General features: G+C 44.7%; 1 protein-coding gene across 8 annotated transcripts in view; it reads right to left on the bottom strand.

Moving 5' to 3' along the window:
- vps37a (VPS37A subunit of ESCRT-I) overlaps positions 1-14,353 on the bottom strand; it is an 82,846-nt gene that overhangs the window by 48,699 nt on the left and 19,794 nt on the right. For all 8 annotated transcript variants that reach the window (XM_057842807.1, XM_057842812.1, XM_057842808.1 and 5 more), the window contains 2 exons: positions 10,788-10,862; positions 7,418-7,535 (listed from right to left, as the gene is read on the bottom strand). In XM_057842807.1, coding sequence (XP_057698790.1) covers positions 7,418-7,535; positions 10,788-10,862 — 193 coding nt within the window. The remainder of the gene's footprint in view (positions 1-7,417; positions 7,536-10,787; positions 10,863-14,353) is intronic.

Raw genomic sequence — 14,353 nt, 5'->3', positions numbered from 1 at the left:
TTCTTATTTAAACTAGTGTTGTAACGATACCATTTTTTTTTAGCCCAGATATCAATACCACTGTGTTTTAAAAATGTACAGTAATGTAATGTACTGTAAGTACAGTGTATAGAAAGTGAATCCAGTAGAACTTTTTATTGCATACCTGTTATGGGTGACAATGGTTAAATAAACTTTGTGGCTCAAGAACGTCAAGCTGTAGTCAATTACCGTAATTTCCCGAATATAAGGCGCACCCGTGTATAATGCACACCCCAAATTTACTTGTAAAATCTAGGGAAAAATATTGTACCCGTTTATAGCGCGCACCCTAATTTTAGCACCAATAAATAGAAGAATACAAGAAAACAGAGCTCGTGTACAGATACAGAAATGTCATTTTACTGACTGGTGAAACACAGCACAAGCATAGCATATTGGTAGTTCAAAACATTACCATAAACTGACAATATTTACGGTAATAATACGATTTGACAACTTCTCCAGTTTACCAGAATCTAGGAGAAAACAAAACAGATGTGACTTTTCTTTTAAAGGCTGCTGTATAACTTGCTCGTTTCATCATGATGAATAAATGTTTCTTCCATGGATTGATACGGTAAAATGAAAGTGAGAACGTAAGTCGGAAATCCGTGAGAGCTCATCGCTATGACCACGACAGTAATAGGAACTATTGTTATTTGGGATTGAGTTTCCTGAGGGACAGTTATAGTTGACGGACACAGGAAGTGTGTGCTTACATTATGGTCAGAGTTGCGGAGCTGCAATAAACGTTGACTCAAATGAGTTCAAGAAACTAAATTCAGTGCTTTATGAAGAGTAAAAAAAGCAGAATTTAACACAGACGAAATAATTCGGCCGATTAGAGTGAAGTATTACCGAAACAAAATGGTGACGTCACGTACCGTAATGGTCGGCAACGGGTCGCCGCATACGTTTCTTCAACACAACATGGTCGTGTCAATAAAAAAAAAATCGGTTTATATAATTAGCAAGGTATGTATATTATAAAGCAGAGGTCATGTAGATCCACTTCAGTGGAACGAAACCCATTTTCTAAGCCCTTTTTACATGGTGCCAATACAACCTACCAAAAATTGCAATAATAGTCCTCCCCTCCCAATATCGTTCAGGCCTAGCGTGAACTAATATACGTACAGAGGTACCTCGACATACTATTCTTTCGATATACAAAGTGAAATTTGTTTCTTCATCTACATGCTTGAATACGACAGCGTCGCAGTTTCAATGTTTTCCCGCAAGACGGCAGCACGTCAGATTTTCTTGTGAAAGAAACCATCATAGGTCCCAAGTAAGTTTGTGCAGGTGGTGAAAAGAGGAAGGTTAAGCTTACCAATGAAATGAAGAAAGAAACCATAGAAAAACATGAGCGTGGTGTGCGAGTGACTCTACTGGGTCGAGAATACGGCTCACCACCTCCTCCTCTACCGACACACCCGCTGTCTCCTCCCTCCGTTGGTAAGTTAAGGTGACACTAAAAATTATTTTTTATATCTGTTATTTATTCATTATCTATGCGTTTTATATGTTTAGAATTTAATGCATTTGTTAAATTAGACAGAACACAGCTCATCGTATCCTCCTCTACCGCCACACCTGCAGTCTCCTGCGACCTCCGTTTGCCAGTCTCCAAGTTAAGGTGACATTAAAAGCACTTTTTTATTTCCGATATATTTATCATGTATTACCTGGGTCTTTCCTTTGGAACTTTATTATTATCTGGTCTTTGCCTTTATGGCAAAGCCAGATAGTGTTGTTCTGCGACAATTATCTGTTCTTTGCCTTTTTGGCAAAGCCAGATAATGTTATTCTGCAACTTTATTACCTGGGTCTTTACTTTGGAAAGGCCAGGTATATGTCGTTCCTCAACTTTAGCCTATATATTATCTGGCCTTTGCTTTTTGGCAAAGCCAAATGTCATGCCGTGCCATGGACGTCCAAATTCTATCCCATTCATTTTCAATGGCAAAAAAAATAAATGTCCCCAAATCAACAGAAAATGAACAGATATCAATAGGACGTGTCCCCCAAACTTCCCCAATTCCAATTGACGCTGATGGAGGGTGCTGCCATTGACGGCCTGGACTGCCAAATTTCCCATTCAACTCTAATGGCATTTATTTTGTTTAATACCATTCACGGGCATGTTTGTCAATTCTGTTGATGCCAATGTAGTTGGATGCGAATGACGGCCATGGACGTCCAAATTTTTTCCCCATTCATTTTCAATGGCAAAAAAAACAATAAATGCCCCCAAATCAACAAGAAATGAACAGGTATCAATAGGACGTGTCCCCCAAACTTCCCCGATTCCACTGACGCTAATGGAGGGTGCTGCCATTGACGGCCATGGACGTCCAAATTTCCCAATCATTTCGAATGGCATTTACTTCATTTAATGACATTGACGGGCATGTTTGTCTATTCTGTTGATGCCAATGTACTTGGATGCCATTGACGGCCATGGACGTCCAAAAATTTTCCCCCATTCATTTTCAATGGCAAAAAACAATAAATGTCCCCAAATCAACAGTAAATGAACAGATATCAATAGGACGTGTACCCCAAATGTCCCCAATTGCTTTGACGCTTATGGAGGGTGATGCCATTGACGTCCATGGACTTCCAAACTTCCCAATCATTTCATCATGTTTTTTCATTCTATTGATGCCTAAGTACTTAGATTCCATTGACCCCTATGTAAGTTGATACCATTGACGTCCATGGACATCCAAATTTTTTCCCATTCATTTTCAATGGCAAAAAAACAATCTCCCCAAATCAACAGGAAATGACCAAATATCAATAGGACGTACCCAAATGTCCCCGATTGCATTGACGCTTATGGAGGGTGATGTCATTGAGGTCCATGGACGTCCAAACTTCTCATTCATTTCCAATGGCATTTAATCATGTTTTTTTCATTTCATTGATGCCAATGTACTTGGATTCCATTGACACCTATGTAAGTCCATGGACGTCTAATTTTTTCCCCATTCATTTTCAATGGCAAAAAAAACAATGTCCCTAAATCAACAGGAAATAACCAGATATCAATAGGACACGCCCCCAAATGACCTGATCTGATCAGGCCACGCCCCAAAATGTTCCCAAATGACCTTATATGATCAGGCCACGCCCCCAAATGTTCCCAAATGACCTGATATGAATAGGTCACGCCCCAAAACGTCCCTAAATGCCCTGAAATGACCAGGCAACACCTCCCAAATGTTTCCAAATGACCTCTAATGATCAGCCCACGTCCCAAAAATGTCCCCAAATCAACAGAAAGTGACCTGATATTGTCCCAGAATTGTCCCCAAACCAACCTAGGTGAGGCTAAGATCTGTATCTCCACACGGCAAAGACCTGAATTTCTCCTGAAATTGCAGTTTCTAGTTACCTGGGTCTTTCCCAAAGGGAAAGCCAAGGTAATGTTGTTCTGCAACTTTGTTGTACTTTTTATTATTCAATAATTGTCAACATTTTTTCGGCGCGCCGCACAGCCCAAACCGTAGCACCGATCGGCACCTTTCAAGTATCGAAACGTCCGGAATTTTCGCGCGACGATGGCTTTTTTTCAAACGGCCCAGAAAAATTTTCTGTTTGCCCGTAAACAGCAATTTTCCGGAAAAAAAAAAAAAAAATTCAAAATGTATCTAGTCCTACAATTTTTGACCAAATCACATAATTTGGGCATCAAAAACTCCGGGACGGTGACGGGCATAAAAGTTGTATACAGAATTCGGAAAAAATTTACCGATCCCCGGAAATTTGCCAAAAACTTTCCCATTCATTTCTAATGGGAGAATTTCCCATTCACTTCCAATGGGATTTCCAATGGAATTTACATTGCATTGATGCCAGTGACGGCCATGCATGTCAAATCTGTTGATGCCAATGTACTTGGATTCAATTGACTATATGGATGTCGATGCCATTGACGGCCATGGACGTCCAAAATGTTTCCCATTCATTTTCAATGGGGAAAAACAACACTTCCCCAAATCAATAGAAAATGACCAGGTATCAATAGGATGTGTCTCCCAAACTTCCCCGCTTCCATTGACACTTATAGAGGATTCTGCCATTGACGGCCATGGACGTACAAATTTCCCATTTATTTCTAATGGCATTTACCTTGTTTAATGCCATTTACGGGCATGTTTCTCCTTTCTATTGATGCCAATGTACTTGGATTCCATTGACGCCTATGTAAGTCGATGCCACTGACAGCCATGGACACCAAAATTTTACACATTCATTTTCAATGGGGAAAAACAAATGTTCCCCAAATCATAAGAAAATGATCAGATATCAATAGGATGTGTTCCCCAAACTTCCCCACTTCCGTTGACACTTATAGAGGGTGCTGCCATTGACGACCATGGACGTCCAAATTTTCCCATTTATTTCCAATGGCATTTCCTCTGTTTAATGCCACTGACTGGCATGTTAGTCTATTCTGTTGATTGCAATGTACTTGGATGCCATTGACGGCCATGGATGTTCCCAAATGACCTGATATGACTAGGCCACGCCCACCAACTGTCCCCAAATGACCTGATATGACTAGGCCACGCCCCCAAGTGTTCCCAAATGACCTGATATGACTAGGCCACGCCCCAAATGTTCCCAAATGACCTGATATGACTAGGCTACGCCCCCCAAATGTTCCCAAATGTCCAGAAACCAACCTGAGCAGGGCTAAGATCTGTATCTCCACACAGGAAAGACCCAGGTGAAATTTCTCCAGAAATTGCAGTTTCTAGTTTTTTCGCGTTTTTTCGTCCCGCTGCGCAGCCCGAACCGTTGCACCGATCGGCACCGTTCAAGTATCTGCACGACCGGAATTTTCGCGTGACGATAGGTATTCTCCAAACGGCTCCGAAAAATTTTCCGTTCGCCCGTAAACGGCAATTTTCCGAAAAAAAAATAAAAATTTCAAAAGTTTCAAAATGTATCTAGTCCTATAATTTTTGACCAAATCACATAATTTGGGCATCAATAATATAATAATAATAATAATTTGGGCACGGTGAGGTGCATAAAAGTTGTATACAGAATTTGGCAAAAATTTACGGTTCCCCGAAAATTTTCCAATTCATTTTTAATGAAAAAAAAAATGGCGCGCTGCACAGCCTGAACCGTTGGACCGATCAGCACCGTTCAAGTATCGGCACTACCGGAATTTTTCGCGCGCCACAGGGAATTTTTCAAACGGCCGCGAAAAATTTTCCATTCGCCCACGTCCAAACTTCCCATTCATTTACAATGGCATTTCATCATGTTTTTTTCATTTTATTGATGCCAATGTACATAGATTCCATTGACACCTATGTAAGTTGATACCATTGACGTCCAAATTTTTTCCCATTCATTTTCAATGGCAAAAAAAACAATGTCCCCAAATCAACAGGAAATGACCAGATATCAATAGGATATGTACTCCAAATGTCCCTGATTGCATTGACGCTTATGGAGGGTGATGCCTTTGACGTCCAAACTTCCCATTCATGGTGGTCTTTGCCTTTTTGGCAAAGCCAGATAATGTTATTCTGCGACTTCATTATTATTATTATTATTATTATTTATTAATCAACTTATTCTATGCGTTTTTTCAAAAATGTTCCCATTCATTTTCAATGGGGAAATAACAAAATTTCCCTAAATCAACAAAAAATGACCAGATATCAATAAGACGTGTCCCCCAAACGTCCCCGATTCGATTGACGCTGATAGTGGGTGCTGCCATTGACGGCCATGGACGTCCAAATTTCCCATTCATTTCTCATGGCATTTACTTTGTTTAATACCATTGACGGGCACGTTTCTCCATTGTATTGATGCCAATGTACTTGCTTTCCATTGACGGCTACGTAAGTCGATGCCATTGACAGCCATGGACGTCCAACATTTTTCCCATTCATTTTCAATGGGGAAAAAACAAAATTTCCCCAAATCAACAGAAAATGACCAGATATCAATAGGACCCGCCCCCAAATGGTCCCAAATGACCTTATATGATCAGGCGACGCCCCCTACATGTTCCCAAATCACCTGGTATGATCAGGCCACGCCCCTAAATGTTCCCAAATCACCTCATATGACTAGGCCCCGCCCCAAATGCTCCCAAATCACCTGATATGAATAGGCCACGCCTCCCAAATGTTCCCAAATGACCTGATATCATTATCCAAGGCCCCATAAATGTCCCCAAATAGACAGAAAGTGACCTGATATTGTCCCTGAATTGTCCCCAAACCAACCTAGGATGGGGCTAAGATCTCTATCTCCACATGGAAAGACCAGAATTAATTTCTCCCTAAATTGCAGTTTCTAGTATATTTTAGCAATTTATTCTCCGTGTTTTTTCGGCACGCCGCAAAGCCCAAACCGTTTGACCGATCGGCACCGTTCGGGTATCGGCACGACCAGAATTTTCGTGTGACGCGGGGACTTTTTCAAACGGCACCGAAAAATTTGCCGTTTGCCCGTAAACTGTGATTTTTTGATTAATAAAACATTTTTTAAAACGCTACTTGTCCTACAATGTTTGACCAAATCACACAATTTGGACATCAAAAATTCCGGGACGATGAGGGGCATAAAGAATGTATACAGAATTTTGAAAAAAATTTACAGTTCCCGGGAAATTTGCCAAAAACTATCCTATTCATTTCTAAAGGGAAAATTTCCCATTCACTTCCAATGGGATTTCCAATGGAATTTACATTGCAATGATGCCATTGACGGCCATGCATGTCAAATCTATTGATGCTAATGGACTTCCATTAACGCCTATGTATCTCGATGCCATTGACGGCCATGGCCGTCCAAATTTTTTCCCATTCATTTCCAATGGAAAAAAAAAACAATGTCCCAAAATCAAAAGGAAATGACCAGATATTAATAGGACGTGTCCCCCAAAGTTCCCCGATTCCATTGACGCTTACGGAGGGTGCTGCCATTGACGGCCATGGACGTCCAAATTTTCCATTCAACTCTAATGGCATTTACTTTGTTTAATGCTACTGATGGGAATGTTTGTCCATTCTATTGTTCCCTATGTACTTGAATTCCATTGACGCCTATTTAAGTCGCTGACATTGACGGCCATGGACGTCCAAATTTCCCATTCATTTCTAATGGCATTTATTTTGCTTAACGTCAGTGACGGGCATGTTTGTCCATTCTGTTGAATGAATGTGGGAGGAAACTGGAGTACCCAAAAATAACATGCAGGCAGAGGGAGGACATGCAAACTCCACACAGGACGGCTGGAGCCCGGGATTGAACCTCTTGATCCAAGAATTGTGTTGCAGACGTGCAAATCGGTCAGCCGCCATATCATTTCAAAACATCTGGACCACTTTAAAATGTCAGCTAGACTTACGCTAGTGATGAGGGGGCTTGTGATCGAAGTGCCATTATTGCTGTCGATGAGGTGGTGACCAACAGGAGGATATACGCTAACCACTGGCTTCTCCTGAGGGAACTGAGGAGGCAGAAGACTGGAAAAGGAACCAAGAATTATAGACATACAGTTTCAAGTAAAAGTATGTGAACCATTTGGATTACTTCTGTTGAAATTAGTCGTGAATTACAGTGGGGCAAATAATTATTTAGTCAACCACTAATTGTGCAGGTTCTGCCACTTGAAAATATTAGAGAAGCCTGTAATTGTCAACATGGGTAAACCTGAACCATGAGAGATAGAATGTGGGGGAAAAAAAAGAGAAAATCTCGTTTTTATTTTTAAATAATTTATTTGCAAATCATGGGGAAAATAAGTATTTGCTCAATACCAAAAGTTCATCTCAATACTTTGTTATGTACCCTTTGTTGGCAATAACAGAGGCCAAACATTTTCTGTAACTCTTCACAAGCTTTTCACACACTGTTGCTGGTATTTTGGCCCATTCCTCCATTCAGATCTCCTCTAGAGCAGTGATGTCTTGGGGCTGTCGTTGAGCAACACGAACTTTCAACTCCCTCCTCACCCCGTGGCATCAAAACGATAACAAGAACGGTGAGCAAAAATACCAGAACCACACGGGGGACCTAGTGAATAACCTACAGAGAGCTGAGACCACAATAACAAAGGCTACTATCAGTAACACAATGCGCCACCAGAAACTCAAATCCTGCACTGCCAGACGTGTCCCCCTGCTGAAGAAAGTACACGTCCAGGCCCGCCTTCGGTTCGCTAGAGAGCATTTGGATGATCCAGAAGAGGACTGGGAGAATGTGTTATGGTCAGATGAAACCAAAATAGAACTTTCTGGTAGAAACACAGGTTCCCGTATTTGGAGTAAAAAAAATACTGAATTGCACCATACCCATTGTGAAGCATGGGGATGGAAACATCAAGCTTTGGGGCTGTTTTTCTGCAAAGGGACCAGGACGACTGATCTGTGTAGAGGAAAGAAGGAAATGGGGCCATGTATCGAGAGATTTTGAGTGAAAATCTCCTTCCATCAGCAAGGGCATTGAAGATAAGACGTGGCTGATTTTTCAGCATGACTATGCTCCCAAACACACAGCCAGGGCAACAAAGGAGTGGCTTCATAAGAAGCATTTCAAGGTCCTGGAGTGGCCTAGCCAGTCTCCAGATCTCAACCCCATAAAAAAAATCTGTGGAGGGAGTTGAAGGTCCGTGTTGCTCAACGACAGCCCCAAAACATTACTGCTCTAGAGGAGATCTGCATGGAGGAATGGGCCAAAATACCAGCAACAGTGTGTGAAAAGCTTGTGAGGAGTTACAGAAAACGTTTGGCCTCCGTTATTGCCTACAAAGGGTACATAACAAAGTATTGAGATGAACTTTTGGTATTGAGCAAATACTTATTTTCCACCATGTTATGCAAATAAATTCTTTAAATATCAAAGTATGTGATTTTTGGGTTTTTTTTTTTCCCACATTCTCTCTCTCATGGTTGAGGTTTACCCATGTTGACAATTACAGGCCTCTCTAATATTTACAGTCGGAGAACTTGCACAATTAGTGGTTGACTAAAGTCTTATTTGCCCCACTGTATGTTATGATCTTCATCTACGTCACATCACTAGACAAATACAGTCTGCTTTAACAAATCAAGTACAAACATGATGACTTTTCATGTTTTTACTGAACACAACATTCAAAGTGCAAGGTTGAAAAGGTATGTTACGCGCATGTGATGTGTGTGAGTGTCAACCAAATGTTTCCCGTAGTTGCAGATCAGAGCTGCACAACGATGTCGTAGAATTTTGGACCACTTTTCTGTCAAAAACTGTTTCGGTGCAGCAACATTCTTAGGATGTCTGGTGAGAATTGCTCTTTTGAGATAATGCCACACCATCTTGGAGGTTGAGGTCAAGTCTCTGACCGGGCCACTCCAGAAGGCAAATTTTCAACTGCTGAAGCTGTATTTCTTTCTACTCGGGCCATTGCAATGTTAACTTACTTCTTTGCTTTGGTTCCTTGTCCTGCTGCAGTCATCTTTCCTTTGTTGAGCTTCATTTAGCGCACAGGTCTTCTGCAAAATGCCTTGATAAACTTGTGAATTCATTTTCTCTTGGATGAAAGGAATCTATCCAGGGCTTGAGGCAGGTGTCTTTTTTCTCCACACAAAGCATTGTGTGTCTCTTCCCAATAGGGCTGCAACTAATGATTATTTTTTATAATAAATTAAGCAGACAATTAAACGATTAAACAGATAGATGTGACTTTTTTCAATTACCTTCAAAGTTTAACTTCAAGTTGTTTTGGGCATGTTGTAAGCAACAATGGAGACATAATTTAACGTGAAGAAGGTCCTAAAATATTACTTGGTTCTCAAAATAGTTGTCGATTAATCGATTAATTATTGCACCTCTACTTCCAAACAACTGCATTTTGGTTTCATCGTCCCACAGACCTCTTAGGCTAGGTTCATACCGCAGGTCTTAATGCACAATTCCGATTTTTGTCATATTCGTTTTTTTTATGTGCCCGTTCAGACTGCCTTTGTCCATTGAGTCCGTTCAAGTACCACGCATGCGCGAGACTAGCAGTGCAAACTGACCCACATCTGCAGGAGCATCAAAACGAATGCTGGCTTAACCTCATTCTAGGGTGATCATCTCTCTCGGCAGTGTAAGCAATCTTGAAATATTGCTCATTTGGAGCACAGAAAGAAACCCATTCTCAGGCTTATTACCCCCCCCCCCCATTTTAGTTTTTAATGATTTGTCAAGCTCGTCTCTTCCCGAAAAGCCCACCGCGTTCAAGCTAGGCGCTAACGCTAATGCAGAGCTAAATAGCGCCCTGTCTCTACCGTAATTGCTTCATGAATTCCGATTTAAGGGACTTGACAGTTCAGACGGCCGCCACATTCTGGAAAAATGTGGCCCAGATCGGATTTTAACCACATACGAAAGTGACCTAGATCAGATTTGAAATGGTCCACATTTATGCGACCCTTCCCATTCAGACCATCAAGTTAAGGCCGTACTCGACTAGGAAAAATACGAAAAAATCTGATTTGTGCATTAAGACCTGCGGTATGAACCGAGCCACTCTCCCTGGCGTAAAAACAAAAGCCCTGTTATACGCGGACAAGGCCTTAGATGAAGATAAGAACATATTTCCTGACCAATTTAAGCAGAAATCCAAGTAATCCTACATACATTTTCTTGCTACTGTGAAAGATACAATTCTACAATGACATATCAACAATATGACAACAGCGTTGAAGCACCATTTCTCAAGCATTCAAGCTTCACTAAAATTGTGAACTCACATGTTAATAGTGATGGTGGAGTTGTTGACTGTAAATGGGATCCTGTATTCCACATCTTTCTGGATTTCTGCTATGCTGTGTTTGGAGACAGAAATCGAATCAATTTGTGAGCTATCAATGCTGTGATGGCTACTAATGCTCTACAGATGTCATTTTAAGATCTTGAAAAATAACTTTTATCCAGTTCAGGGTCAGGAGAGGAACATAGAGATGTATTCTGAGTTACAAATACTTGAAGTAACAAGAATTTGTAAAACACTGCAATTTATGTTCAAAAATTAAAATCATAATTTAACGTGAATTATGCATGGTGACCCCTTGTAATGTTCTGAACCCGAGGCCATGAACCACTTATTTTTCCTAATAAACCAAAAGGTTTACAGCACAACAATACATTGAGATGTCCCAGAATCCGATCACGTGATCAGATCTGGCCAGTCACCTCCTTTTCACAGGATGAGAATCAGGTGAAAAATGTAATCAAAATTACATATCCATCCATCCATCCATTATCTTCCGCTTATTCCGGGGTCGGGTCGCAGGGGCAGCAGCTTCAGCAGGGAAGCCCAGACTTCCCTCTCCCCAGCCACTTCAGCCAGCTCCTCTGGGGGGATTCCAAGGCTTTCCCAGGCCAGCCGAGCGACATAGTCTCTCCAGCGTGTCCTGGGTCGACCCTGGGGCCTCCCGCCGGTGGGACATGCCCGGAACACCTCTCCAGGGAGGCGTCCAGAAGGCATCCGAACCAGATGCCTGAGCCACCTCAACTGGCTCCTCTCAACGCGGAGGAGTAGCAGCTCGACAACATGCCACTCCCGGATGACCGAGCTTCTCACCCTATCTCTAAGGGAGAGCCTGGACACCCTGCGGAGGAAACTCATTTCAGCCGCTTGTATCCGGGATCTTGTTCTTTCGGTCACGACCCACAGCTCGTGACCATAGGTGAGGGTAGGAACGTAGATCGACCGGTAAATCGAGAGCTTCGCCTTTTGGCTCAGCTCCTTCTTCACCACAACGGACCGGTGCAGAGTCCGCATCACTGCAGACGCTGCTCCGATCCGCCTATCGATCTCCCGCTCCCTACTACAGTCACTCGTGAACAAGACCCCAAGATACCTGAACTCCTCCACTTGGGCAGGATCTCATCCCCCGACCCGGAGAGGGCATGCCACCCTTTTCCGGCTGAGGACCATGGTCTCGGAATTGGAGGTGCTGATCTTCATCCCAACCGCTTCACACTCGGCTGCAAACCGCCCCAGTGAGAGTTGGAGGTCACGGCTTGATGAAGCCAACAGCACCACATCATCTGCAAAAAGTAGAGATGCAATGCTGAGGCCACCAAACCGGACACCCTCAACGCTTCGACTGCGCCTAGAAATTCTGTCCATAAAAATCATGAACAGAATCGGTGACAAAGGGCAACCTTGGCGGAGTCCAGTCCTCACTGGGAACAATTTCGACTTACTGCCGGCAATGCGGACCAGACTCTGACACCGGTTGTACAGGGACTGAACAGCCCTTACCAAGGGGCTCGGTACCCCGTACTCCCGGAGCACCCTCCACAGGACTCCCCTAGACACACAGTCGAACGCCTTCTCTAAATCCACAAAACACATGTAGACTGGTTGGGCGAACTCCCATGCACCCTCGAGGACCCTGCCGAGGGTGTAGAGCTGGTCCACTGTTCCACGGCCGGGACGAAAACCACACTGCTCCTCCTGAATCCGAGATTCGACTTCCCGACGGACCCTCCTCTCCAGCACCCCTGAATAGACTTTACCGGAGAGGCTGAGGAGTGTGATCCCTCTATAATTGGGACACACCCTCCGGTCCCCCTTTTTGAAAAGGGGGACCACCACCCCGGTCTGCCAATCCAGAGACACTGTCCATGTCCATGCGATGTTGTAGAGGCGGGTCAGCCATGACAGCCCTACAACATCCAGAGCCTTTAGGAACTCCGGGCGGATCTCATCTACCCCCGGGGCCTTGCCACCGAGGAGCTTACCAACCGCCTCGGTGACTTCAACCCCAGAGAGTGAAGAGCCCTCCTCAGAGTCCCCAGACTCTGCTTCCTCAAAGGAAGGCGTGTCGGTGGAATTGAGGAGGGCTTCGAAGGATTCTCCCCACCTACTCACGACGTCCCGAGTCGAGGTCAGCAGTACACCATCTTCACTATACACAGTGTTAATGGTGCACTGCTTTCCTCTCCTCAGACGCCAGATGGTGGACCAGAATTTCCTCGAAGCTGTCCGGAAGTCGTTTTCCATGGCCTCGCCGAACTCCTCCCATGTCCGAGTTTTTACCTCGGCGACCGCCGAAGCCGCAGTCCGCTTGGCCAGCCGGTACCTGTCAGCTGCCTCCGGAGTCCCCCAAGCCAAAAAGGCCCGATAGGCCTCCTTCTTCAGCTTGACAGCATCCCTTACCGCTGGTGTCCACCAGGGGATTCGGGGATTGCCGCCACGACAGGCACCAACCACAAGGGAGAAGTTCTGCCGGAGGTGGGTGTTGAAGCCCTTTCTGACAGGGGATTCTGCCAGACGTTCTCAGCAGACCCTCACAATACGTTTGGGCCTGCCAGGTCTGACCAGCATCTTCCCCCACCATCGGAGCCAACACATCACCAGGTGGTGATCAGTTGACAGCTCCGCCCTTCTCTTCACCTGAGTGTCCAAAACATGCGGCCGCAAGTCCGATGACACGATCACAAAGTCGATCATCGAACTGCGGCCTAGGGTGTCCTGGTGCCAAGTGCACATATGGACACCCTTATGTTTGAACATGGTGTTCATTATGGACAATCCGTGACGAGCACAGAAGTCCAATAACAGAACACCGCTCGGGTTCTGATCGGGGGGGGCCGTTCCTCCCAATCACGCCCCTCCAGGTCTCACTGTCATTGCCCACATGAGCGTTGAAGTCCCCCAGCAGAACGAGGGAGTCCCCAGAGGGGGCTCTCTCCAGCACACCCTCCAAGGACTCCAAAAAGGGTGGGTACTCTGAACTGCTGTTTGGTGCATAAGCACAAACAACAGTCAGGACCCGTCCCCCCACCCGAAGGTGGAGGGAGGCTACCCTCTCGTCTACTGGGGTAAACCCCAGCGTACAGGCACCAAGCCTGGGGGCAATTAGTATGCCCACACCTGCTCGGCGCCTCTCACCGTGGGCAACTCCAGACTGGAAGAGGGTCCAACCCCTCTCGAGAGGACTAGTATCAGAACCCAAACTGTGTGTGGAGTCCAACTATATCTAGTTGGAACTTCTCTGCCTCACACACCAGCTCGGGCTCCTTCCCCGCCAGAGAGGTGACATTCCATGTCCCAAGAGTTAGCTTCTGTAGTCGGGGGTCGGACCGCCAAGGTCCCCGCCTTTGGCTGCCGCCCAAATTGCTACGCACCCGACCCCTTTGGCCCTTCCCACAGGTGGTGAGCCCATGGGAAGGCGGACCCACGTTGCCTTTTCGGGCTGTGCCCAGCCGGACCTCATGGGAAAAGGCTCGGCCACCAGACGCTCGCCTTCGAGCCCCACCCCCAGGCCTGGCTCCAGAGTGGGGCCCCGGTACCCCGCGTCCG

The sequence above is a fragment of the Corythoichthys intestinalis genome, chromosome 8 (assembly GCF_030265065.1).
Source record: "Corythoichthys intestinalis isolate RoL2023-P3 chromosome 8, ASM3026506v1, whole genome shotgun sequence".
NCBI classification, from domain to species: domain Eukaryota; kingdom Metazoa; phylum Chordata; class Actinopteri; order Syngnathiformes; family Syngnathidae; genus Corythoichthys; species Corythoichthys intestinalis.
This window is presented reverse-complemented; position numbering and strand designations above follow the sequence as displayed.